General features: G+C 41.3%; 2 protein-coding genes across 4 annotated transcripts in view; both read left to right on the forward strand.

Moving 5' to 3' along the window:
• The first annotated feature begins 534 nt into the window (after window positions 1–534).
• Window positions 535–11,648, forward strand: LOC118314509 (rho-related BTB domain-containing protein 2-like). 2 transcript variants are annotated; one of them, XM_035641007.2, is made up of 10 exons: window positions 535–840; window positions 2,522–2,723; window positions 2,855–2,958; window positions 3,048–3,233; window positions 3,316–4,256; window positions 4,373–4,491; window positions 5,475–5,625; window positions 5,745–5,833; window positions 7,090–7,195; window positions 7,802–11,648. In XM_035641007.2, the coding sequence occupies exons 1-10, from the start codon at window positions 779–781 to the stop codon at window positions 8,020–8,022; spliced, it is 2,181 nt and encodes a 726-aa protein (XP_035496900.1). In that variant the 5' UTR covers window positions 535–778; the 3' UTR covers window positions 8,023–11,648. The 2 variants fall into 2 exon arrangements, with proteins under 2 accessions (XP_035496900.1, XP_035496901.1); XM_035641008.2 differs by having other exon boundaries at window positions 7,817–11,648.
• Window positions 11,649–12,094: 446 nt separating this feature from the next.
• LOC118314266 (phosphatidylethanolamine-binding protein 4) overlaps window positions 12,095–24,824 on the forward strand; it is a 49,762-nt gene continuing 37,032 nt past the window's right edge. For both annotated transcript variants that reach the window (XM_035640601.2, XM_035640602.2), the window contains exons 1-3: window positions 12,095–12,213; window positions 13,542–13,645; window positions 13,928–14,060. In XM_035640601.2, the coding sequence (XP_035496494.1) occupies window positions 12,211–12,213; window positions 13,542–13,645; window positions 13,928–14,060 (240 nt within the window). In that variant the 5' untranslated portion in view covers window positions 12,095–12,210. The remainder of the gene's footprint in view (window positions 12,214–13,541; window positions 13,646–13,927; window positions 14,061–24,824) is intronic.

Below are 24,824 nucleotides of genomic sequence, written 5' to 3' on the forward strand. Positions count from 1 at the left end.
ACTAGTCAATATTTTTTTTTCATATTTTATTGTACTAGAATGTATCCATGCAAATGCACAATTACAAATTGACTTTTCTGTATAATTTTCCATCCACTTATTGAATACTATTGAATAGTGTCATAATGCACAGTTTAAAAGAGCTCAGCATGACTCCTGCTTTTTTTTTTCACAGTGCAGTTAAACTGATACAATTGAGGGTCAGGCCATATGATTTATACATTTGTTTCATTGAATCTGTGTTATGTATGGATGAGCCCCCCCCCCCCCCAGGGCCCCTGCCAAACTGAAAATGTAGAACCGCCCCTGCATTCAACACAATTTCCTTCTGTGCACACTTTAGCTCATCCATGTGGGATTATTATATATTCGATCATTCTCAAAACATCAGCAAACTGTGCAAAAGTGCCAGATTCCAGATCCAGATTCTCGCAATGGAGAGATTTCTCTAAGGGCATGGGATTCGTGTGACTTTAAAGTGGATCAGTGTTTTGTAATGAATGGGTCCCCCCCCCCCCCCGGTCGGTGCGCCTGTCTATTATTAGCTGCGGAGGCCTGACAGTAGGTGGAGGTGGTTCCGTGACGGTCAGGGCTGCAGCTCTGCAGAAGCAACGGCAGGCTCCGGCAGGTCAGCGATCGTATTGTCGGCAACGCGCTCGGACCGATCGCACTGATCGCGGGGACTTCTCCCGCCGCCCGTTCCCTCGCCTCGCCTCGCCTCGCCTCGCCTCGGAGATGGAGTCAAACACGAGCCGCGGTCAGGTGCCGGCCGCATCCGATGGAGCCCTGCTTCTCGTCTCGTCCGTCGACCAACCCGATGCAGCACTTCCTCATGTTGCGGTAAGCGGAGGAGGAGGAGGCGGAGGGGGAGGGGGGGCTGCTCATCGAGCTGCTTTTATTTACACCAACGCTGTTGTTGTTGTTGTTGTTGTTGTTGTTGTTTGTTTTTTTGCGATGAACACCGAGTGTTATAAACAGGCTCAAGAGTCAGTGACGGGGCGTTACATAACGCGTCATGCAGCAGAGCCTCGCGACTAGTGTCTCGCTGGTGGAGGGACCGGGCGGTCCTCCTGGTAGGATATGCACAATTGGTTTTTGAATGTCATCTTTGTTACGGACGAGCGCCGAGCCTGTGAGCGCTTATAGACTGCGATCGACCGAGGACATATCACCTTGTCCAACACGATTCATTCATTCTGGAGTTGCGCAGTGTAGACTGTAGCAGGAATGAGCAATATCAGAGGCGGTGTATCTCTATTGTGTAATACAGGCCCAGCCTTAGGTCACATATATATATATATATATATATATATATAGATGCAGATTGTGCAGTCTCTGTAAGGCTGACTTAATGAATGGCAGCGAACTGCAACTGACCCATTGGGGGAAGAAAATCATTGTAACCCATGATGGTAATCTTTAGAGCAAACCCCAAAAAATATATAAGTCTTTGCAATAACAACTGAATTCTGTTTTCTGATTCCGTTTCACATGATCCAAGGCAGTCAGGTCTGACTGGTTGTAGTGTGGGTGACCAATATGCTTAAGGAATCATTGGTGTGTGGGGGGGGGGGGGGGTCCTTTGTAGCGGGGTCCTTGGGGGTCCAGGAAGGAAAGAGGAAGAACCCGGTCGAGCTGATCTCATTCATAAAAAGGGTAGCACTCATCTTAATATGGGTGGATATTCTGATCAAACGCTCTCAGTGCAGTCAGTCAGTCTTTCAAGGGGGGAAAGGTGGTGGCGCAAAACTCAAATGGTGGTCTGGTTTTTAAACACATAGGCTCTGGGACTCAAAGGTGAGACGACTAAGTTTGGAAGATATTCCAAACTTAGAGTTGACACAAACAGTTTACTGTCCTGTGAAATAAGGTAAGACCACTGCACTAGTATGATATTTCACGACCATGTAATCTATTGTCATGGATTATATCCAGATATTTTTGTAAAAATAAAATAGAGTATGGTTATCTGGATAATACATGGAGGATTGTCAGATAAAGGCTGTGACACACAGAGACACTGGTTACAGTTCCCTTGGAAACCAGTCCGAGCGAGAACCTAAATCATCAGCCACCATTTTAAAGAGACAGAAATAGCCTGTTTACCTATTTCCTCCATTTGATTTAATGGGGCTGTATTTATGCAAACCGGAGTTCTAATACTTAATGCTTTGAATGAGAGCCGTGAGGATTGGAGCTAAGCTTTTAGTCCAAGTTGTTTTGATTGTGATATAGGAACAGTAAACAGGAAAAGGTATTTTAGGCCTGCTAATGGCTCATGGGATTACAGAAATATCTGGACAGGATTGTTTGTTTGTCACTTTAAAGGACAGGGACTTTGTGAATGGGTTCAGGGAAGTCACGAGACGTCCATTGATAGCTCTGCAGGCTGTGCAGATGATGAAGAATAGCCACGGTGTGTAATATCCGTATATTGATTCATGTTCCTGCACTGTTCAGGACCATAGATTATGATTTCTGGCGTTGATGCGGCTTTCTGTGCCTCTCTGTACCTCAACAGGTCTCAGTTGACAGATTCTGATATGGACTATGAGAGGCCAAACGTTGAAACTATCAAGTGTGTGGTGGTAGGAGACAATGCAGTTGGAAAGACCCGCCTTATCTGTGCCCGGGCCTGCAATGCCACACTCACTCAGTACCAGTTACTTGCTACACATGTGCCCACAGTCTGGGCAATCGACCAGTACCGAGTCTGCCAGGAGGTGAGTATGGAAACGCATTTTCTGCATGTTTGTCTGTTTTGACTAAATTCAATTTATACACGAGTAAAACACTTGTGCACAATATGTACGCGCGCAGGTTCAATACACGTGAATGTGTCTTTTCATAATAGGTATTAGAGCGCTCCAGAGATGTAGTGGATGACGTCAGCGTGTCCCTTCGTCTCTGGGATACGTTTGGAGATCATCATAAGGACCGGCGCTTTGCATATGGCAGGTGAGATACTGTGGATTTCAATGTTGGTCGACCAACACTTGCTCTGGTGGTGTCTGAGTTGAGACAATTGTCCCTCATCTTCCCTTCAGATCTGATGTGGTGGTGTTATGCTTCTCAATCGCCAATCCCAACTCTCTGTACCATGTGAAGACCATGTGGTACCCTGAGATCAAACACTTCTGCCCCCGTGCTCCTGTCATCTTGGTGGGCTGTCAGCTCGACCTGCGCTATGCTGACCTGGAGGCAGTGAACAGGGCACGGAGGCCTCTAGCCCGGTAGTGTGACTGTGATTGTTTGAGATTTTTTTTATGTACTCTTTTCTAGTCCTTGAATTTATAATTTTTTCTTCTTTTTCAGACCCATTAAATCAAATGAGATTCTTCCTCCAGAGAGAGGACGAGAGGTGGCCAAAGAGTTGGGAGTGCCCTACTATGAAACCAGTGTTGTTGCTCAATTTGGAGTCAAGGATGTCTTTGATAACGCTATTCGAGCCGCGCTCATCTCTCGCCGCCACCTGCAGTTTTGGAAATCTCACCTCAGAAATGTGCAGCGACCTCTCCTTCAGGCTCCCTTCCTGCCGCCGAAACCTCCCCCACCTATAATCACTGTGCCTCCTCCCCCAACCACCACAGAGGAGCATCCAGTTGGTCTCCTGGAGGACCCACACTGTGCTGATGTCATCCTGGTTTTGCAGGAGCGACAGAAAATCTTTGCACACAAGATATACTTGGCGACTTCCTCTTCAAAGTTCTATGACCTCTTTATCATGGACACACCAAATGAGGAGAATGAAAGGCCCTCTCGTGGTCCTCTGTCTGGCAGAGAGCTGCTGATGCGTGCTGCTAGCTTCGATGTTTGCGAGAGCAGCGATGATGGAGACAGGGCCAACCTGAGGGCCTGCACTAGTGATGGGACCTTGAAAGACTCTCAAGGGGGCAGAAGGGGCAGGATGCTCTCCTCGTGGAGCCGAGCCTTTGTCAGCATCCAGGAGGAGCTGGTCGATGACCCTCTAACATATAACCCCAGGCCCATGACTGTAGTGCACATGGACCAGTCCATGCAGCTAGGTCCTTTCCGTGCAGTCCTTCGCTACCTGTACTCAGGTCAGCTAGACGACAATGAGAAAGAGTTAATGCACATAGCACACATTGCTGAGCTGCTGGAGGTCTTTGACCTTCGGATGATGGTGGCAAACATACTTAACAACGAAGCCTTCATGAACCAAGAAATCACCAAAGCCTTCCACGTACGGCGCACAAACAGAGTCAAAGAGTGCTTGGCTAAAGGCACCTTCTCTGGTGAGTGGAAATTGTGTCCATCCATGTTTCAACCATGTTTTACATGCATTCTGCCTGAAATACAGTGGATGCAGATTTAAGAAAGCTACTACCTGTGTCTCACCTCTGAATTGCAGATGTAGTATTCAAGCTAGATGATGGAACGATCATGGCTCACAAGCCTTTACTCATCTCTAGTTGTGACTGGATGGCAGCTATGTTTGGCGGGCCTTTTGTGGAGAGCTGCACCAAAGAGGTAAGTCACCTGACCTGTGAAACAAGAGCCTAAATACAGACCAAAGTTGGTGCTGGGTAAATTATTTTTCCTCGTTGATCTTAACATCCAGTTGTGTTCTTATAGCCACTCAGTTTCTCATCTTTATAATTACACAAAGCACACTAGGGCTGCAAAGATCAATACATGTACCAAGTAGAGCACCAATGAACTACTGGTCTGTGTGCAAACTATAATTTGATTAGAAGATTGCAAATCTGTAGTAATACAATTACGGAGGCTTCTGTGATCCAAGCATACCGTGGTTCTGTGAACTGGTTCTGTCTTTGTTTTTCCACTGAAATGATCTGAGTAAAAGACACTACATGCAGTAGAATAAATAACTCTGCAGGTAGTTGGATCATTTAAAATTATCAAAACTCATATGGTTATTCAAAGATATACTGCTCAATTATCAGCTTTGAAACACCATCTAATTGCTGTGGCTGAAAAAGTAAAATAACTGTGAATGCTGGCTGTCTGAATGGCAGTGGCTGAGCAGTGAGACAGGAGGCTGGCTGGCGGTCCGGTGGCGATATGGCCTTTAAACGGAGCAGACAAAAGGAACTGACAGAGCCGTGATCTGAGAGAAAGGGAGAAACAAGTTAGGGAATAAATCACTGGGATCTCAAGGAAAAATACTCAGACTAAAAACAATTCAGAGTGGTCGGGAGATACTACCACTTGAGTAGACGCTGAGCACAGAGAAGCTGGAGCTCTTATACTGAGGCTGGTGAAGAGATGAACTGCAGGTGAGCCGGAATGCCAGATGCCGGGTGCTGAAGCCACACACGCACACACACACACACACACACACACACACACACACACACACACACACACACACACACACACACACACACACACACACACACACACACACACACACACACACACAAAGACTGACAGGGACTAATTACAGCCAAAGCCGTGACAATGACTGCCACATGTTTCCTGTTTCTAAGGTGCTGTTTCCCAACACAACTCGCAGCTGTATGAGGGCTGTGCTCGAGTATCTCTACACAGGGCGGTTTTGCTCTCGGTCCGACTTGGATGCAATGGAGCTTATTGTTCTTGCCAATCGTCTTTGCCTCCCCCACCTGGTTGCACTTACAGGTATTACATTTAGTATAGCTATTACCCTGCCAACCACAAGATTGAATTACACAAAGCTATTGTGCATGTTTATAAGTTAATGCACAACATACAGTGACTTAGTGTTTTGTCTTTTTCAGAACTCTACACAGTAACAGTATTGACGGAGGCAGCAATGATGGGAGCTGACATTGATGGAGATGTGCTGGTGTACTTGGATATGGCCCAGGTAGTGTGACCTGTCAATCATCTCAGAACAAGGGCCGCAATGGGCTACTTGCACAACCATTTCCGGGTTCTACTTAGTACTGCTCAACTGTATCCGGTCCGGTTCAACAATGGCGCTGCTTCGTTAACTGATCGATAACGAAGTGTCTGCTGCAGACCTTCGTGTGAGAGGTGACAGAGAAATGATCCCGACGTATGTTTACCAGCCGTTGTCTTCTCAAGTCGGGATGGGTCGGAAACCCATGAAATTTGGTATGCTATTAAATTTCGATGATGCTGAAAGAAGTGCCACACAGCAGTGCTCTCAGTACTCACTTCATCTGTTTTGAAAATGTCCTGTTTTGGAAATTTTCCTGCATACACTTGTGACAAAACTCTGAATGAAGTAGTGAGTAAACAGAGTAATGGTAAACAGACTGGAAACAGATGAGCAGCATTGAAACAGAAGTACGTCACGAAGCCTAGTGCATGTAGTCCATTAAAGCACTTACATAATGCTTTGTCTAATTGTAAAGGGCAATCCTCTGGGAGACCTACTCTGGAGCATGACATAATCTTTACTCCAAACAGGTGGAGCCTACGAAATGCAGTGTTTCAGGGTGCAAGACAGCCATTTGGAAAACTAATTGGCCAATGACCTCTGGGGCAATAGACATTTAGGACATAGCAATCTGGCATAGCACTAAAGTTTATTTCAACATTTAGAGTTAGATGTGTTTCAACTTCAATTGTAGTTTCACTTCAGGGGCTACATGTTTATTTTGTGGCAAGTTGAGTAACAAGCTAGTTTCTTTGATAATATTTGCCTCTAAAGGACAAAAATAAAATCTAAATGGAAATGAAAGGGGTCTTTAATGGTTTCCTGCATTGCACCTAATCTCGAGGCCCTCTCTTAAATAGGAGCCTTGTGTCTTTGGACAGCAGATGATTCATACTTTGTCACTTTCAGTTGCACTGTCTCAGTTGACAATACTAACATGCTAATGTTAGTGTTCAGCTGATGAGCAACGGTAATGATCTACTGCAGTTGAAGCTGGTGGCTGTAAACAGTACATAAAGCCAGGTCTGACCAAGCAGATGTCAACATTACAATATGAGCCCGAGATCGCTTAAATAAATACATATAAATACTTTTTTTTTTTTCATTCATGCATGCAAATAGGGAGATGTCTGCATCCAAATTTAACACTTGTCATATACAAAAACTTTTCACAAATATACAAAAATGACAAACAAAAATATTTTGTATGTGGACAGTTCCATGGCGCTCAGCAGCTCACAGGCTGGTGTCTTCACCACATCTGCACCAACTACAACAGCGTCTGCCGCAAGTTTCCCCGAGACATGAAGTCCAAGTCTACAGGTAATACATGTGTGATCTGGCAACACACTCGTGACCTCAAATGCCCTCTCATTAATAATAAACGCCAACATGACATACAGTTTGGCAACAAGGCCACGTGGGTGATACATTACTTGAAGATTTCTTTGTCTTGGAACATGTCAGCATCACCTAAAAACATGTTTTAACAGGCTTGAAAAGCAATTGGCCCATTTAAATGAAACCTGTAAAAGCAGGTTAAGTTCAGTGGGACCATTCCATCTCATATTTAATCTTTAGCATTTCAGAAATAATCAAGGACTTCTGAAATGAATGGTTACAGCCTACAAAGTACTGGTATGATCGATGATGAAAAAAAAAATCTACCATTGTTCCATGTAGCCAGTCCATAATGTTGCAAAGTCCATTATTACTCTGCTTTTCCTTTATGAATGCTGTTAGTTTATACATAACGGGAACTGAGGATATATCAAACTATATATTTAGCAATGTATAGAATATACAAAAAGTAAAATGATGTGTTGCAATTTGCTGTATTGACCAGGCTGAAATGCAAAAACCCTTGTGGGAAAAGAACTACTGAAAATTGAAAAATGTAAAATCCTTCATAGCATTTTTCTAAAACAGATTATTCTGATGCAGAGAACCAAGAATACTTTGAGAAACATCGCTGGCCGCCTGTGTGGTATCTTAAAGAGGATGACCACTACCAAAGAGCAAGAAAGGAGCGCGACAAGGAGGACTACCTGTACCAGAGACGGCAGTGCAAGCGCAAGTGGCTCTTCTGGAACATCCCTTCCTCCCCTAACTCAAACTCTTCTTCCTCTGGCTCATCTGCTGTCATCTGACAGTGAATTGGTAACCATCTGAAGTGGTAAGGCCAGGTCCACTCCGGAGTCCATCAGTGTGGATGCAACTTGTTAAAAAAAACAAAAAAAACAATAGAAGATCAGCACTGCTCGCTAGGTACGTCCCAATTATTCAGGCGCAGTTCCTCCTCCGGTTTGTTTGCGTTTGCAGTCAAACGACACTCCTGCAGGTTTGCAAGGTCAGCTCAATCTGGCAGTTTAAGGAGAGCTTTGTTCCTTGTATTTTTAGCTCTGTGAACATGACACTCAAACCTCAGTGATTTGCACCTCACTGACAACTGGCGCAAATAACGACTCATATGGATTGTTGTGTGATCCACCATCTGAGTTTTAGGTTTTAAAAAAAATAGCACTCTCTCTGCTGGCACAGAACTTTCCACCTATGGTCATAATTATCATCAGTGAACCTGAACTGATGTGAACCAAGTGCTGCTTATCAGCTGAAACAACCAGCAATTCAACACAGATCTTAAGTCTCAGAGATATAACACTTTGCCCTTAAGTGTTTGTACAATCTACCAAATTATGTGTACAGTATGATCTCATCAACAAGATGCCACAATTGTACAGCCTGCCAGGAATCAATTGTGGAAGTCACTGTAACCATGCTGATTATGATTGTTTATGCATTAATGAAAATACGTTTCTTTTTGTCCAGTCATTCTGTTTTTGAATGTGTGTGTTCGACTTGCACAACTAAGAGAGACGTGGGTCTGGACACACTTGGCATTTACGTATTTTCATTTTGTGATTTGTGGTCTCTTGTCACAAAAGGGCTTTGGTTTACATGAATGCATTCAGTGTCCTGAGACACAAGAGATCCCAAATCAATACAAATATCTGCATATTCTGTGAATTGCCAACAAAAGCAAACCAGATCACTATTATTTTCTGTGTGTTGCTGGATGAGGCCCATTGGCACACGTTTCCTGGGTCCTTAAGGTTTTCCTTTGAATTGGCCCATCAGCTTGTTAACTGTCATCCTGGAAAGCTACACATGATGCATCTTTAAACCAACGGCGGCATTTCCTGAGCCGAAGCAACCACTTGTACATTACCATTCCTCTGTGACAAACTGCTTGACAAATCTGTCACTGGTGGTGATATGACTTTTAAGAGAATGTGTCCTAGTTGATAGGAGGAGGCCCATTGACTGTCTGCAGTTGGCTGTGTAAGACTTGTACATGCAGGGCGCTTCCTCATGCCTCGGTGAAGTCATCCTCGTTCTTCTCCACATCTCGAGCACTTTCTGGACTCTTCTCCACAGAGACACACACAAAACCCTCCAGTAGCAGCATCCTGACGAACGGCACCGAGGACAGTATGGTGTCATGACACGCTGTGGGAAAATGGAACTGCGGAAGATACCATACCATGGTAATTGGAATGTTTTGAGGTAATTGGAATGTTTTGAAAAAAAAATTGTAAAGAGGTCTGGATCAAATCATTTTTCTTGATTTGTTGATTTGCACACTTCACAATTTATGTTCAAGATTGTCATCTATTATTGGACTCGGTTGTAGGATGGACTGCTGCATTACTTGGATTTGTAAACGTGGTGCTGAGTGAATTATGGTTAGTATTGTAAATTGTACAAAATATCAGATGAACTGCTAGTAACTTGCATCACCAGAATGTGCAGTTGCCTAATACTGTGCACTGCAGGCAGTGAGCAGTATCATACAGTATTACCGGGTAATACATATACTGAATCTAGACTTGACTTGTCCGACTTGCATTTAGTTACTGTGCAGCTACAAACTGTTGTTGAAAATTACTGAATACTCATCATGATGACCTCCAGTTTCATCTATTATATGCTGTAGTATACATGCAAATTACAGACAGTTCAGCTGAAAAGTTGAGCAATAGTGAAATATGAATACAGTGCAAAGTAAAGTAGACATGTGCTTATATAAATTACATAGAACACACCATTGTTATCAAAAGAGTAAATTCCGATTGCAGCATTTGCTTTTGCTGCATATGTTAAAGAAAGTCTTGCTTTTAATTCTGCATATGGTTGGTTATACATCTCCATACAGTTTTTGACTAGACGTATATTAGATAAAGCCCAACAAAGAGCTTTTAAAGTGGTATGAATCAATTCGGTGGCGAAACCAATTTCTTGCTTGTAATAACTCCTGACCTAACTACACTGCATGAACAGGGATGAAGTTCAGTCATCGTCATTTAAAGTGTGCGCTATAGACAAGTGATGGTGCTGGTGCTCTAAGCAGTGGCTTTAAATTGTCAATTGCATTAATTTTGTCTCTTGCTAATCAAACGTAGCAACTGTCATTCTGAATGTGTTTAATGGTTCAAAACACTTTGGCATACATCGTCAGACATTTGGCTAAGGGTTGGGCCTTAAGGAGCTCGGTACTCTTTCAGAGCCAGCTTTATTCTAATTCTGAATGTTTTGATTTATAAATATATTACATTAATGGATGGACATGTGTAATTGACAAACAATAGCATCCACTTTTCACACAAAATACAGTTCTTCATAATAGTTATAGCGGGAGGGTCTCAGTAGTTATAATTTGCCTTGGTGGCTGTGATTTATAAAGTTCATAGACATGCATTTCATTCTTCAGTGCACAGCATTTCTCAGTGAATCTACTGCTGATGTTTTGCATCAACAACACCTCATGCCTTAATGTACAGTGTAGTGTATGGCATTGGAAGTAGTGTTACTATGGATGGTAGTTTGTCTGCTATATGTTAAGTCACCTTGGTGCTCTCTGTGTGTGCATTTGTAAATGTACATTGTCCATTACTTGGATGTAAAGCAATCGACTGGACTAGACTAACACAAGGACAAACCGTCAATTTGTGACATTAACCGTAAAATTAATGCAGGGATTTGGATTTCCTTTTACTATTTCAAAGCCGCTTTATGCTGATGAGCTCCATTTTGGGGGAAAAGCTGAGACAGCTTGGCCAATGGCAGTTAGATTTAACTCAAACATGTAAATACAAATTGTTGGATGACTTGCAATTCAAACTTGGCCGAGCAAGTTTTGCATAGTTTAAATAGGCACTGTTTCTGTACTATGCATACTAAAATGTCTGACTTTGAAACTGCAAACTTGCACTGCTTTGGAGCACCAGGTTTTATTCAATTTGCATTAAATAGTATGGCAACGTCATCAGTTAGGCACACATCAGGTAAAAAACAACAACAACAACAGATTAGATCATAAATTACAAAGACGTTGACACTGGGGCCCTTTTCCATAAGTTTGGGTGCTAATATCACCGCTGCAGAGAAGCACAAACCAAAGGGAGCTTTAGCAGCACCAGGAATATATTAAATATGCTGCACAATCACTTCTGCATAGTTTAAGAGGCCTTGTTCTGAAATTGTTGAAAAATAAATAAATAAATGAAAGAAAAAAAAAACATCAAATGAAAAGAAAAAAAACTTGAACGTTTTCTCAGTGTTCAAAGCCTAGATGACATTTTCCCTAGTCATCAGGTGTTTTTGTTCTCAAGAGCTGTTTTATTGTTTATGAGCTGTAAATCTTAAATTCTGTAGCATGTGTTCTTGAAAATGTGTAAATAATATTTACTAAATAAAAATGGAGCAACGTGTGCAATTTAGGCGTCACACCAGTCTCTGATGTACTTTTCCGTTGAAAAGTTGTTGCTGTTGTAGTTTGAATCTATTGTCAAAGTACAGACATAATACGACAAGACAGACAACCAGCTATAAACAGAAGATGACGAGATCAGAATGAAAAAAATAAATGAAATTTCAAATTATGATAAATAATAACAGGTCAATAATTTATCCAGGGTTAAAAGTTAAAACAGCGTTAAAAAAGTGAAATTTGGGAAGGACATATGAATGTGAAGTTGACCAATTATGACAATAAGATAAACAATGTAAAATCCAGAGGTTTGTCATCACGTTTCAATTGTGTGAGGATGTCTTTGGGCATAATTGTTACAGAATGGCCATTATGAACACAATTTTATTTGTATTTTTAGCCATGACATGTGAAACTCTCGCAGCCTCGTGCGCCAGTGGCGCGCACAGTGAGTGCGGTGCGCACAGTGCGGTGGTGCGGTGCGCACAGTGCGCACAGTGCGGTGCGCAGAGGCGGCAGCAGCAACAGCGCCTGAGCCACAAGGGAGGAAACAAGTGGACGAACAGAGATGGTAACGTTGTTGACGTGTGAATGTGGAGTTTTCCTCAACAGTTTGTGCTGAACTCTGCGGTTTTGTTTCAACCTCTCTTGTCTGTCTGCTGTGTAATTCTTTTAAAATGTGCTTCACGAGCAAAGTTGGAGGCCTATGTTTGCTAACGCGAAATGAAAACTGAAACTAGTGATACGAGAGGACGCTGCTGCTGAGCCTAGTGCAGTTTAAATATAGCAACGCATAAAGGGCACGTATGACTTTTTGGGGGGGGGTCAGTGTCACATGATGCGACACACGTTAAATTCAACAGTGGTACTAATTGAGGCAGTATGTTTTTTTATGCAAACTTCTCACCAGTGACGTGTGAAGCGCTGCTGACGCGTCCCACAGTTGAACAGGTGTAGGTGGGGTCAGGTGTCAACATGAGCTCTGATTGGCCCGAGACACGGAGCTCATTTTAGCAAGATGAGTATTGAAATGTAACCAGATCTAAGGCAGCATAATATTCTAAACCTAAACAAAAGGAAATAGATCTGAAATAATCAGCCTGTCAGATTTTTAAAAAATCCTCATCATCTTGATAATTGCTTAATCATTCAAGTCATTTCGAAGAGGAAAAAAAAGTTTACAGTCTAAGACTCTTCAATGTTATCGCTTCCTGCTTGTTTTTTTGTCGGATATTGTGCTATATGCTTAACGTCATTTCATCTCAAATGGCTCAGACAAGCTTTGTAGGGCTGCAACTAACGATTATTTTCATAATCGATAAATCTGTCGTTTATTTACTCGATTGATGGATTAGTTGTCGGTCCATAAAATGTCAAAAACACCAAGATAATGTTTTTTTTTGTCCACACCAAATATATTTAGTTTACTGTCATAGAGGAGCAAAGAAACCAGAACATATTCACATGTAAGAAGCTGAAATCAGAGAATTTTGACTCTTTTTTTTCATAAAAACTACTTTAATCGATTAATCGGATTAACTGTTGCAGTAAAGCAGTCGTCTTTTTCTCTTGGATCTTGGGTCTGGTATTTTAAACTATTATTTTGGCATTTTACAGTCTACACAATATCAGTGCATCAGCAAATAATTTGGCAGGTTGTTGATGATGAAGCTTGCGAATCATCTCAGGTCTACGTGAAAGATGTCACTTTCCACCAATGGTAAACACACTTTATTTACTCATCAGGGCCTCCGCTGCATGACATATGAATGACATGTAATTTGCCATTCATTAGAAATAAGCGTAGCTGTTCTTCAGTATAGTCTACAGTACAACACAGTCTACACAGCATGTGTAGTAAATGTACGTCTTGTCTAACCGAGTGCTGCTGTTCTTCAGGCCGTACCAGGGCCAGTTGTGGTGTTGTCTATGTGGATATTGGGGCTTGTCCATGTGGAAACAACAGCGGACACTCTGAGCTCTCTGGATGCTTCTTTCTGTCAGTAAGTAGATCACAACGCTTCAGAGACATGTGCTCATAGTGTAATGGCAATGAGAGGTAAACCATACACACAATGAACAAGACAAAGACAGAGGAACATGAACTGCATTCTTTAAATGTTGTACTGAAGCACCTCGCGCCCATGGCAGTATCGGAAAAAGTGTTTGAAAGAAGTTGGCCGTGTTTATTTCAGGCTGTCAGCCTGTTCACGCGGCCCTCAATACAGAATATAACACAGAACTGTGCAGAATGAGGTTCAGCTTTTATCTCTTTTCAAAAAAAGTGGTGGACTTGAGGTGATCTACCCGGAGCTGGACATCGACGAATGCCTCATCATTCCAAAGGTTCGGAAACTCCGAGAGAAAGTCAGCACGGTTTGGAAAGCCCCACAGGTTTACTTCTCCGGAGCACACAAGGTAAGAGATGTGTGTGCGTGTATTTCAACCTTTTATTTTAATTTTTGGGGGGAATCTCATAGTAATCAAATAGATCTTGTTGGCCTGTCCAGTATTAAGAGTGCATTACTAATAACCACCACTGCAAGTTATTAAATAAGAGAACATTACCCACATTTTTCCACAAAGTTAGACTGAGCTCCCACAGAACACACATTTATTTTAAACTGATATCCATGGGTACATCAGCACTTCTTTGAATATTGAAACTACATAGTGCAGATTTTTATCAGGATATTCTCTCTTTATTTCATCTTATCATTCCTCCGCCCTAATTGAACATAAGCGTTTTTATTATACCCAAGAGAAAAAAGTCATTATGAGTAAATATGTCCTTGATGTTGAAAGTTTACAGTCTTTATGTCTTTGTATTTGTTGAACATGCACGTGCTTACTTTCAACACTAGAGCGCAGTAATGGATAACAGAGGCTGTTCGTCAACCTCAACAGAGCGGGCCATGGTTTACTGTCACATGAAACTAAATGTTCTTAATATTCGGCAAAATGACAAGCAGTACAAACATATATGCATTATTTTAAATGTCTACTCTTCAGTTATGAGCACCTATGTCACTTTCTATAATCAGCATCATTATCTACATTGCTGATTACTGGTTCACTGTAGTAATCTTTAACACCACAGAGGGGTGCTAGCACCTCACAGGCCACTGGACGATCGATTGTTCATGCCTCCGTTGGGTTGTACCTGCAATTGTAGTTTATCCTATTTATTATGTCAGATAGCATTAATTGTAAAGTTTTGTACTGCTGTTATTGGCATCATTAATTCATAAAAAAAAAATAGCTCAGGTTTGACTGGTAAAATCTCGAATCATAATTTTGGAGTTACAGATAATAAATATCCATCGTCAGTTAGGTGTCAGTTGCACTTATAAGAATCAGTTGTAGTGGACAGCAAACAATGCTGTGCATGCTTTAGAGAGAGAGTATGAAATGGTATTTTTTAATGATAAATCAATTTTGCAGATACAATAACATGAGCAGAGTAAGGTACATAGTTGTCATATCTTGAGATTTTGAATCTCAATGGGAATATTCCTGGAAAAATAAAGGTTAAATAAATAAAAATAGATTACTTATAATTATTCGTCCATCAAAATTATTAATGCTGGAATCCCTAGTATAGTGTTAAAATTTAGGATAATGTGATGGAAAATATCTTTATTCTTTAAATTGCAGTGTCATAATGTTATTTTATGATGGTAATGCAGGGAGACTGGTATTGCTTGTAAGAAGAGCATGACATTAACGGCACAGCCCCTAAATACGTTTTATTCCATAATTTAGCTAAAAAGAGAAGCGAGTTCGGAAAATATGCTGGTAGAAAACGAATCAGGGGCTTGTATGTCATGTAGCATGTTCCTCTTAAAATAGTTACGCTTGTCATGTCAGGCATGAAATCATCATAGAGCTCCATTCACATGATCTGTGTGGTACCATGTGTTTTTTTCAGTGAATCATTGGTGTAGGTTTACTGTCGGGTGACAGCTTGAGAGAGTCGACTGACCGGTGCCGAAATGTGTACACCCAATCTTATATCTGTGAATTGAAAACTTAAGTTGAAAGCCACCCTCGATTTAGGAGCTAGTTTATGAATTCCAGAGCTAAGCAGTCTAGCTGGAACATGATCTATTGCCCTTCTCTCGCTCAAACTCCCTTTGATGTATGGTGGTATTATCTATAATGCTGTCTTACATGATTCTCTTTTGTTGCTAGACAGCAAAACAGATTACATGTTAGATTTAATCAATACAAACTTTATTTACTGGGCTCTGAAATGTAATTTTCCTTTTTCTCCTGACACTTGAGCAAACACGCTCTCTTGAAGGCTCGGAGTGTTGCCTGTGGTCCTGTGGTCGGTCTGCTGGTCCACCGTGTTTTCTGTCACCGTGCCATGCGGCCAGCGTTGCTGCTTTTCTTTGCCACTCAGCCCTTGTACCCAGTAGCAGGAACACAGAATAGTGGCCACTCCGGCTTAAATCCTCCCACTGTAACACCCACTTCCCATACTGGGATGCATGCCTGCTGAGCAATTGTAACGGAGCGCAATGGGCAGCAGTCCCATAGGAACGCCTCTAAATAGGTGCTCATGACCAAAAACAAAAGCAAAGGTCCACAGTTTTGTGTCAGAGCAACGAATCGCCACTTCAACTTCAAACCCCGGCATGCGTGTTGCTGTGGCGTTTTCAGAAATCGTACCTATACTCAGCCTCAAAAAGCAGTTTGATACAAGTGGGATGTATTGGCTAACACGCCATGTCGTATTCTGATAAATTGAATGTCGTGTGTAAATTTCAAAGACACTGACTTTCCTTTACATAATTGTCTGAATATATATATATTACTGCCCAAACGTAAGGTCAAAGCCAGTGATTTGCTGAGAAAGCATAATATAGGTGTGATTACACTGCACAAAATGTTGTATTCTCTGAAAGAGCATTTTAATAGTTTATACCAAGGCAGATATACAAATAGTCCCCAGCTCTTAAATGAGGCCGAGAGCTTTTCTTGACCTTACAGTCTGAGTTATAATATCTGATATGACACAGTACATTGACCTTACAATAAGTGGAAATGAAGGTTATAAATTTTTTTTAAAAAAAGTGACAGGCATAAGACACAAAAATTTGACATATATACTGTTTAAGGAATTTTTGACATCAGACTGCACCAGTAACTTTTATTACTCATCATTCAATAAAGAATTAGATAAATCATGTGGTTTTATCCTGGAAAACATCTGTAAATGTCAATGGGTGTATCGACACCTTGTTGCATTTAAAATCTATACTCTTACTGTGTCAAGTAACATTATGGCTCTAAATGCCAAGGTGCCTTTTGAGTTAATTTATTTTTAAAGAAACGAAAGAACTCTGCAGGTTCTTTGTGTTGATGAAGACTCTTTGGGAAAACAAGCTTTGCCTGTAGAAAGAATAAAAGAATTCTGAAAATTAAGAAGAACCCCAAAATAACCAAAGAACTCGGAGCTAGAGAGGATTAAAATGCTCTGTATACATTTGGCTACATGTCAGCTCATCCAGGTGTGCCGTGCCATAACAAGGGATGTCGGAATTACTTTTTACCTTTTTGAATCTCCTTTCAGCTATATCATGATTATATGATTTTCAGTATGACCGCAGTTTTCCACTGCATGGTGTAAAAAAGCAAATTAACCCCCGATAATGCTCTGTGACGTTAGGAAAACTGCTAGAATCAATCGCAGTTGATTCTGATTTTGTATCAAGACGGCAAGAGGAAGAGATCTGAGTGTCTGTGAAAGAGGGTTCAGTGTTGGCAGGAGCTTCAGTCACAAAGATGCTCAACTGGCAGTGTCTCAATAGGAGCCGCGACTTACGCGACACCTGCATTTTGATCTACAGGGTCGGAAATTGTGGTCGACGGCTCACACTTGATGACTGTGATGCTCGCGCATTCGTGCCATGAGAACAGGAGAGCTACTCTTCCCCGGGTGACTGAGAATGTCGATGCAGGAAGTGATCGGACTGTGTCAGCAACAGCTACAGTACACGGAGAGAGATATTACAGTAGTGCCTCGCTGCATAAACCTCTCATGAAAAAAAACATCAACGCGCATTTTAGAGCTCAGTGGTGAAAAAAGAAACCAGGAGCACAGGTCTTTGGAGGGCGATATGGTCAGATGAGTCATCCTTCGCCATGTTGTTGACAAGTGGGTGAGTGCAAGTGTGGCTTTGAGCAGAAGAAATACACAGGCCTGGATGCCTGACCCCTACACTGAGAGGATCCAGCGGCTCTGTTGTGCTGTGGAGGGGGCACGTTGCTGACACAGTCCACTCGTCCCCTTAGAGGTGAGGGTCACTGCAAATCAATACAAAGTTGTACCGAGTGATCACCTTTACCCAATGATGAAACATGTCCCCATTGGAACGGTCTCGTCTATGATGATGAGGGGTCACAAGGTGATTTAATGGAAATGAAAAACGAAAATTATAGGCAACGCGTGCTATGGTCATCAGATCTCCACCTAGTTGAACACCTATGTGGGATTTTGGTCCGACGTGTTTCACAGCCCTCCTCTCCAACATCATCGTAACAAGAAATGAGGGAATATTATTTGCAAGAATGACGTTCGTCCCTCCAGGAGATTTCCAGAGACCTTGAGAATTTGTGACAGGTGCATTGAAGCTGTTCTGGTGGCGGTGGCCCACCTTAGTATTACACCTACATTTCTTTATTATATTCTTTATTTTCTTTATTACATGTTTGGTGTACTTGGCGTAAACAGGCCACAGGAGCTATCTTTACCTCATAGTAACTCCAGAAGTGGAAACAGTTTTTTTGTTCTTTTTTATTTTCCCAGTAAGGACCGTAGCCACAGGGCACATTCTTAGACACGGGGGATTTCAAAGCCTTGTTTTTGGGGAGACATTTCTTGCATCTGGTGGATGGAATGAGGGTTTAAACCATTACTGCGATTAGAGCTGCCTCACTATGATCTCTTGAGCTTGCTTACTGCCGCTAATAGCTGTTTCCTCTCTATTTCCCTCTATCTTTTTCTCTTTCGCTTTCTCCCTCTCTGTGAATGATTTTTATGCTTTGCTAAAACATGTGGGGGCGTTGAGAGAGGATTTAAATGCGACGATCCCCCTCCTCTTTTTTTTTTTTTGGTGAATCTCAGCGTTCTTTTCTGCGAGGCTCTGATGACGACAGGGCAGCTTTAAGCCTGGCAGTGCCCACGGCAGGCTGCCGTCTCAGCGCTGCCCACTCTCCTCTGTGTTGGCATGCCGGAGAAAGCGAGGGTGGGGTTCCTCTGTAGCAGACCTTGTCATTCCTAGGAAAGCCTACATGTCCACCCAGTCAGGATTCCTGATAGGTCTTCATGTTGGGGATGTGCGAATGCAAAGATAGGGAATTTATATCCAGTAGGCGATGGCCTCTCTTTTCAGTGGGGAGTGTATATTTAGATGAACAGACAAGGCACTTCCTTGAGCCATTATGTGACAGTGAGGGTCAACAAGTGAAACATGTACTTTAATATCCATCTAATTGCATATTCAGTCTCATCAGGTGGGTGTTTGAGGCTCTGCTGGATTAAGTCAGTGCGTTTGGCTGTGATTCAGAGAGTTTATTTCCTTAGCTAATGTTCCCCTTTGTCATTATAACACCATGCTAAGCTGACCCGTGTCCTGCTCCATTCAGTCATTGCCCATTACCACACAGCATAAATGATCCATGCGGACTTCTGAAGAGGAAAAGAATTACAGCCCTCTGCTACTAGTGAGATTGATTATGCATATTCAGTGGAATGAGGAGAGACAGTAAACCTCCCAAGCCACCATCCCTCAAGGAAGAATAATTTGCACCTTGTGAGGTGTGACCTGTGACATATAAACTGTAGTGCTGCAAGGATGAAGGTTAGAGGGCTAAAGGATATGTGCGAATGGCTTTCATGTTGAACTAAAACTGCACCTGACACACACACACACACACACACACACACACACACACATATATCATAGTATTTTTTCCCCTGTTCCTCTCACCTCCATCCGCTCTCTTTTTCTTCCCTCCACTCGCCCAATGCAGCCACTTCTATACTGACAGTCTATTTTATTTATTTGAAGCCACTGTTTTATACCCTGTTGTTGCAACAGCACATTCTTCCTTCACCTTACATTTGGACTAAGCGCGTAGGCAGAAATACTTTTTACTCTGTGGCTGTGAGTAAAATATGATTTCAATTACCATGAAAATGTATTGTATTATCAATGGGAGGATAAGAACAGATTAAGGAAGCTCTTGGATGCTCTTACAGATGACAATGGTCAGGTTTCTATGCAAAGAGCGGTATAGGAGAAAAATGATTTTCACCATTTGGAAAATAGCTCTGAGAAAAGGAGGTGGTTGAACATGTAAAACCGACTCAGAACCTGATATGTTTCAGAAGACGAGGTCATTTGCTTCGAGGCACCGGAACATTTTAGTATTGATTAGACGCATGGCAAAGTAACAAAGTAAGAAGAATATAAGCATCCGTCATTGTAAAAGATGTGTAGAAGTTAAAAATTAGATCCAAATTTGTGAACTCCTGCACAGAGGCAATAGCAAACATTTCCAGAAGTCTTTAATAAAAAATACGACCTGAACCTGTGCCTGCTGATTATTATTCATTATTATTCAGAAATTATATCTCCTCAGTTCATATACATTGACAGCAAGATCTGTTTAAACAGAGATTCATAATCTGCATGGGAAGTGCATCAGCTCCTGTGGATACTTAGACAAACATACAAGATTAAATTTCTATTTATATGAGCCACAGAAACGTAACATTTGCCAGGGAATCATTGTAAGATCTGGAGACAACTTGGTCGCACCTTGGCACTGTAGGAAACCTGTATATTTCCCTAATGTGATCTGTCCAGCAGGAAGCTTTTGTGTAGCCTCACAACACCCCAAAATATCACCTTAAAAAAATCAAGCTGCTCTATACATTTCTCATTTTGTCTCCTAATCGTGTGTTGTATGATCTCGAGAATTCCCTGGGCCTGCGAGTCCTGTTTTTTATGAGCTACTTCATTTTTGGATTCTATTTTTCATTTTAGGATAATTTATCTCAGATTTATATGGTGTGAATACAGACTTAACTTAACTTTGCAGACAGGTTTATTGTGGCACTTTAACTTGAAACTAAGATGATTTACTTTTCCTACTTTGACAGCCTTCTTTTCTTTTTTGAACTAAGTAATCACAAAGTTAAAAGTGATCATGTGAAGAAGTTTACTTAAGACCCAGATGCTTGGCTTAGTGGCATGTTGCCCAAAGTCCGGCACAAGGTTTAGTTACAGTTGTGTCCCAATCCTCTGATTCACCTTCTCTAAGAACAGCTTCAGGGCTGCTCATAATGCTTAACTCTCCATAATGCCATCCCCTTCATCTCCCCAGTGGTCTTATTGTCTTAACTCGGGATGGAGAGACAGAGTGTTAAGGGGGGAAAAAGCAGGTTAATGCACATTTGGCATAGTGAAAGTAAAGTGTCATTTCAAAGTTTTTCCTTTCTTTTTCCATTTTTGTTTTTTCCTGTTCCCCTCAACTTGTTTGGTTACCTTGACAGGCCGGCTTTACTGCGTTTTGAGATATATTACCAGGGATTCATTTTTGCTTTTGACATTAAAAGGGCTGCTAATGGTGACAGCAGTCAGGTGCACTGATGTGCTGATTGATCTGAGAACGGCGGATGATAAAACTGCCTTCCTGCTCATGTTCCTGATCCTGTAGTTTGGAAGCAAAGAAAATGTTATGCAAATGATTTGTTAATCCCTTTACATTATTTGTTCCATTTCTCCCTTCCGCTTTCACACTCAATTTCTAGCACAGCGTGCTGACAGGCGGACACCCTCCGATTGCTAATTCTTGAGATAGAAACAAAAAAGTCAGCCATCCATCACATTCGAAATATACTTGCCTCAATTAATTGATTGGACTTGAATGATTTACCTGAAAAATGCAGGCAACAGATTTTGAAAGGCCTTCAAGTACTTCACTTTAGAGACCTTCAACTTAACCTCTTCCTCTTCTTTAATGTGCATTTTCTTAAATGCTTTCACCAGCAGATTAAGATTAAGTCTCTCAAGAAAAACATTGACCTGCACAATTAAGGATATAATATCAGCATAAGCAGGATAAGACAGCTGAGTCTAAGCCGAGAGAGCAGTGGCACATGAAACTGTGACCAGTATTTTTTTTCCCCCCATAGTTTTGTTGTCCCAAAGGTTGGTGTTAAAAATAATAAGAAAGAGGTGGGATGGTCTTAGATTCAAGAAGCTTAAAATGCAAAATCTCAAATAAGCCCAATTTTCCCTAGCCAATCGCGTTGCATTTTGGTGGGTTTGTGTTGATCGTCTCAACTGACTCACATACCGCCCCTCCCCAAATAAAAACACTAGAGATTTACGTGGCTTTTCAAAAAATGTATCTAGACATTTATCCAGCTTAATCTTCTTAACATATTAAAGTGATTTGCTTTACCCTGAAGTGGCTGAAGCTGCAAGCTCACCGCCCCTCATGGAACTAAGACCCGAGAGGCATTGTGGACATCTTGCGCTCTTGACGAGAGAGGTGGGCAGGAGTCAACCTGCGTCTCAGCTGTGGAGCTGTCCCCACATTTTGCGTCCATTTTTCTTTTCTTTTTTTTTTAAGTTTGTTCTGTTATTAGTCCAACTGTTGCACTCAGTCAGTGTTCTTAGGCTCATGGCTCTGCCAGCACTGCCCACACTGTGGTGTGGAGGTTTGGAGCTCTCAGCTTATGAGCTGAACTGAAAGAGCTCTCTCACAGAGTAGGTGTTGGCAGGATGCTTTGTTTCTTTCTGTGAATGTCATGAGAGGTATGGATAATGAGAAAACTGAAGCACAGTGATGGCATGATTTATCTGGGTGCCAACTTTATGCCTGACTGCAGACTTGGGCATTTTCAGAAAGACGATGCGCTTAACCTTTTCTTCAGACACGACGCAAATCTGAGAATCAGTAGTGACGTTTAGAATATGTTTTTCCTTAAAACAGCACTTCACATGCCGGGCAGCTAAAAGGTCTTGGTCAAACTCAAGCACTGCTAATGTCCTTGTTTGGCATAATGCTCTATGGATGCACCTCAGGGCATTCATTTTGCCAGATCACATCAGCAGAACTGTGAGTTTACACTTGAAAACATTCATTGTAGCTGAAGCCTCGGTCCATTAATCGTCTTCATGGTATTTAGCTTAATGTCTGTCAAAGTTAAATCAGACATGATGTGGCCGTGCTGCAAGCCTAATTTATTTTATCTGGATAAGAGTTTAAAGAGTTGACTGAAATATAAAGACATTTTAAAGCAATCTTAAAAAGTACTCTTCAAATTAGCTTTTAGTTTTTTTTACGTTTTATTTTATGGATAAATGTGTTTTTATTATAAATGGAGTTATGTTTTAGGTCAAGGACTGTAGTTACCTAATTATAACAGCAATTATTCTTTCAAAAGAAACCAGAAGCAGTGTACCTGTTTCATGATGAGAATATTAAAATGGATTCATTGATTCATTAATTGTTTTCTCTATAGAAGATCAGAGGATCTTCTATAGAGAAATAAGATCTTCATCACAATTTCCTAAACTGCAGCGTTTCATCTTTTCACCCCTTGTTTTGTGGCCAACAGACCAAACATATTCAGATTAGTCACATAAGATAATGGAAAGCAGCAAATCATCACCGTTGAAAAGGCTGGAACAAGCACTTTTTTTTGCTCAAAAACAAGTAATTCATTATCAAAACAGCTCATTCATTTTGTGTCAATCAAGTAATCACTTAAGTGCTTCTGCTCTAGTTGCTTGCACTGGCTGCGTTTATGTTGTGTTCCGATTTGCTTCATCTCTCATGATTCATCTTAGACTGCTTCTAATTTTGAATCTACGGAATGAACCGCTGGTTAACTATTAAAAAGGGAACTAGATAATAATACTTACAAAACAATAAATCTTATACATATAAAATGCCCTTTCACTTGTTATTTTTCTCTATGTGCAGAAGACATTGTGCCGTATTTATCTTTTGACTCTATAGTTTTCAGGAAATATAATGTATTTGCTGCTAACAATAATGTTAATTATGCTACAGATAATGTTGTGACACTATATGCAGTCACTTTTTCAGAGAACACGTATCCCTGTCCTTTGTGTGCTGTTCCATAATAATGTAATGTTATATGACGAGTTTCCGTTCATGTGGCCACTTATTAGAATACCTGATGAAATGAAATCTTTCACTCTCGTCTCTTTTTTTAAATTGGCAGGTACTTGGCCTCTTATACCTGGAGGTAATGTTAAAATCATACACCGAGGCTATCCATGCAAAATGTTCTTGAACAGCTCCACACAGACGAGCACTTCAAACAAACTATGAGTGGTTGCTTCTTTTCATATCACAGAGAATAGGAGAAATTGATTGGAACTGGGAGGCTTAGAACTGGATTTTCCTCAACCATAATATTTTTTCTTTAACAACTGCAGCTTAAATTTAGATTTTTCTTTTTTTTCTACCTTTGTTTTTTTTATTTCTTTGTCCAAATCCTATAGAGTGATGCTTCAGGTTTTTCCTTGAGTAAAAAGTTGATATTGTTGTGGGGAGGGAGAAAGGACTTTTTTTTTCATGTGTGCAGGAATGTAGATTTCTTCCCCCCGTGAAATCCTAATTGTGCCTTGGAGGGCTGGTAGGGTATCTCTGCTCGGCTCAGCTCAACAGGATTTGTGTCTGTGTATGTTACAGTATGTCTCTTAGCTTGAATGTGGATATAACCCTTTCATTGCACAAGCTGCTGATTTTTCATATTTGCCGATAGGCTGATCCTGTGCATCTGTAGCTTTTTGTGGAAGACATTTAAAGTTTTTTTGAGGAAAGCTTCCATATTTATTTATATTTTTTTGTTTTTATGCCTTGAAATGTTTGATATTTTGAAGATTTTATGCAGATAACAAGTGGACCTCTTTCTGTGGATCAACCGTATTTGTAAATTAAGCTCCTGTGAGCAGGCCTTGCCAATATTGGATGGTCAGATTGAGAATATATCTCCGGTCAAAACTACATCTGTCCCGTGTGCTTCTTGAATTATTGCTGTGCATTTATCTATGCAAATCCAGGATAAGATCCTATCTGCCTGCAGCGACATATCCCCCTGGATTTGGTCTATGTGAGTTA

This window comes from Scophthalmus maximus, chromosome 19 (genome assembly GCF_022379125.1).
Source record: "Scophthalmus maximus strain ysfricsl-2021 chromosome 19, ASM2237912v1, whole genome shotgun sequence".
In the NCBI taxonomy this organism is placed as follows: domain Eukaryota; kingdom Metazoa; phylum Chordata; class Actinopteri; order Pleuronectiformes; family Scophthalmidae; genus Scophthalmus; species Scophthalmus maximus.

Excerpts from the sequence above, each read along its gene's own strand:
- LOC118314509 (XM_035641007.2), top strand. The coding sequence starts at position 779 with ATGGAGCCCTGCTTCTCGTCTCGTCCGTCGACCAACCCGATGCAGCAC. Across the intron at positions 4,492-5,474 it reads TGGAGAGCTGCACCAAAGAG|GTGCTGTTTCCCAACACAAC; the intron begins GTAAGTCACCTG and ends CCTGTTTCTAAG. Across the intron at positions 5,626-5,744 it reads CCACCTGGTTGCACTTACAG|AACTCTACACAGTAACAGTA; the intron begins GTATTACATTTA and ends TGTCTTTTTCAG.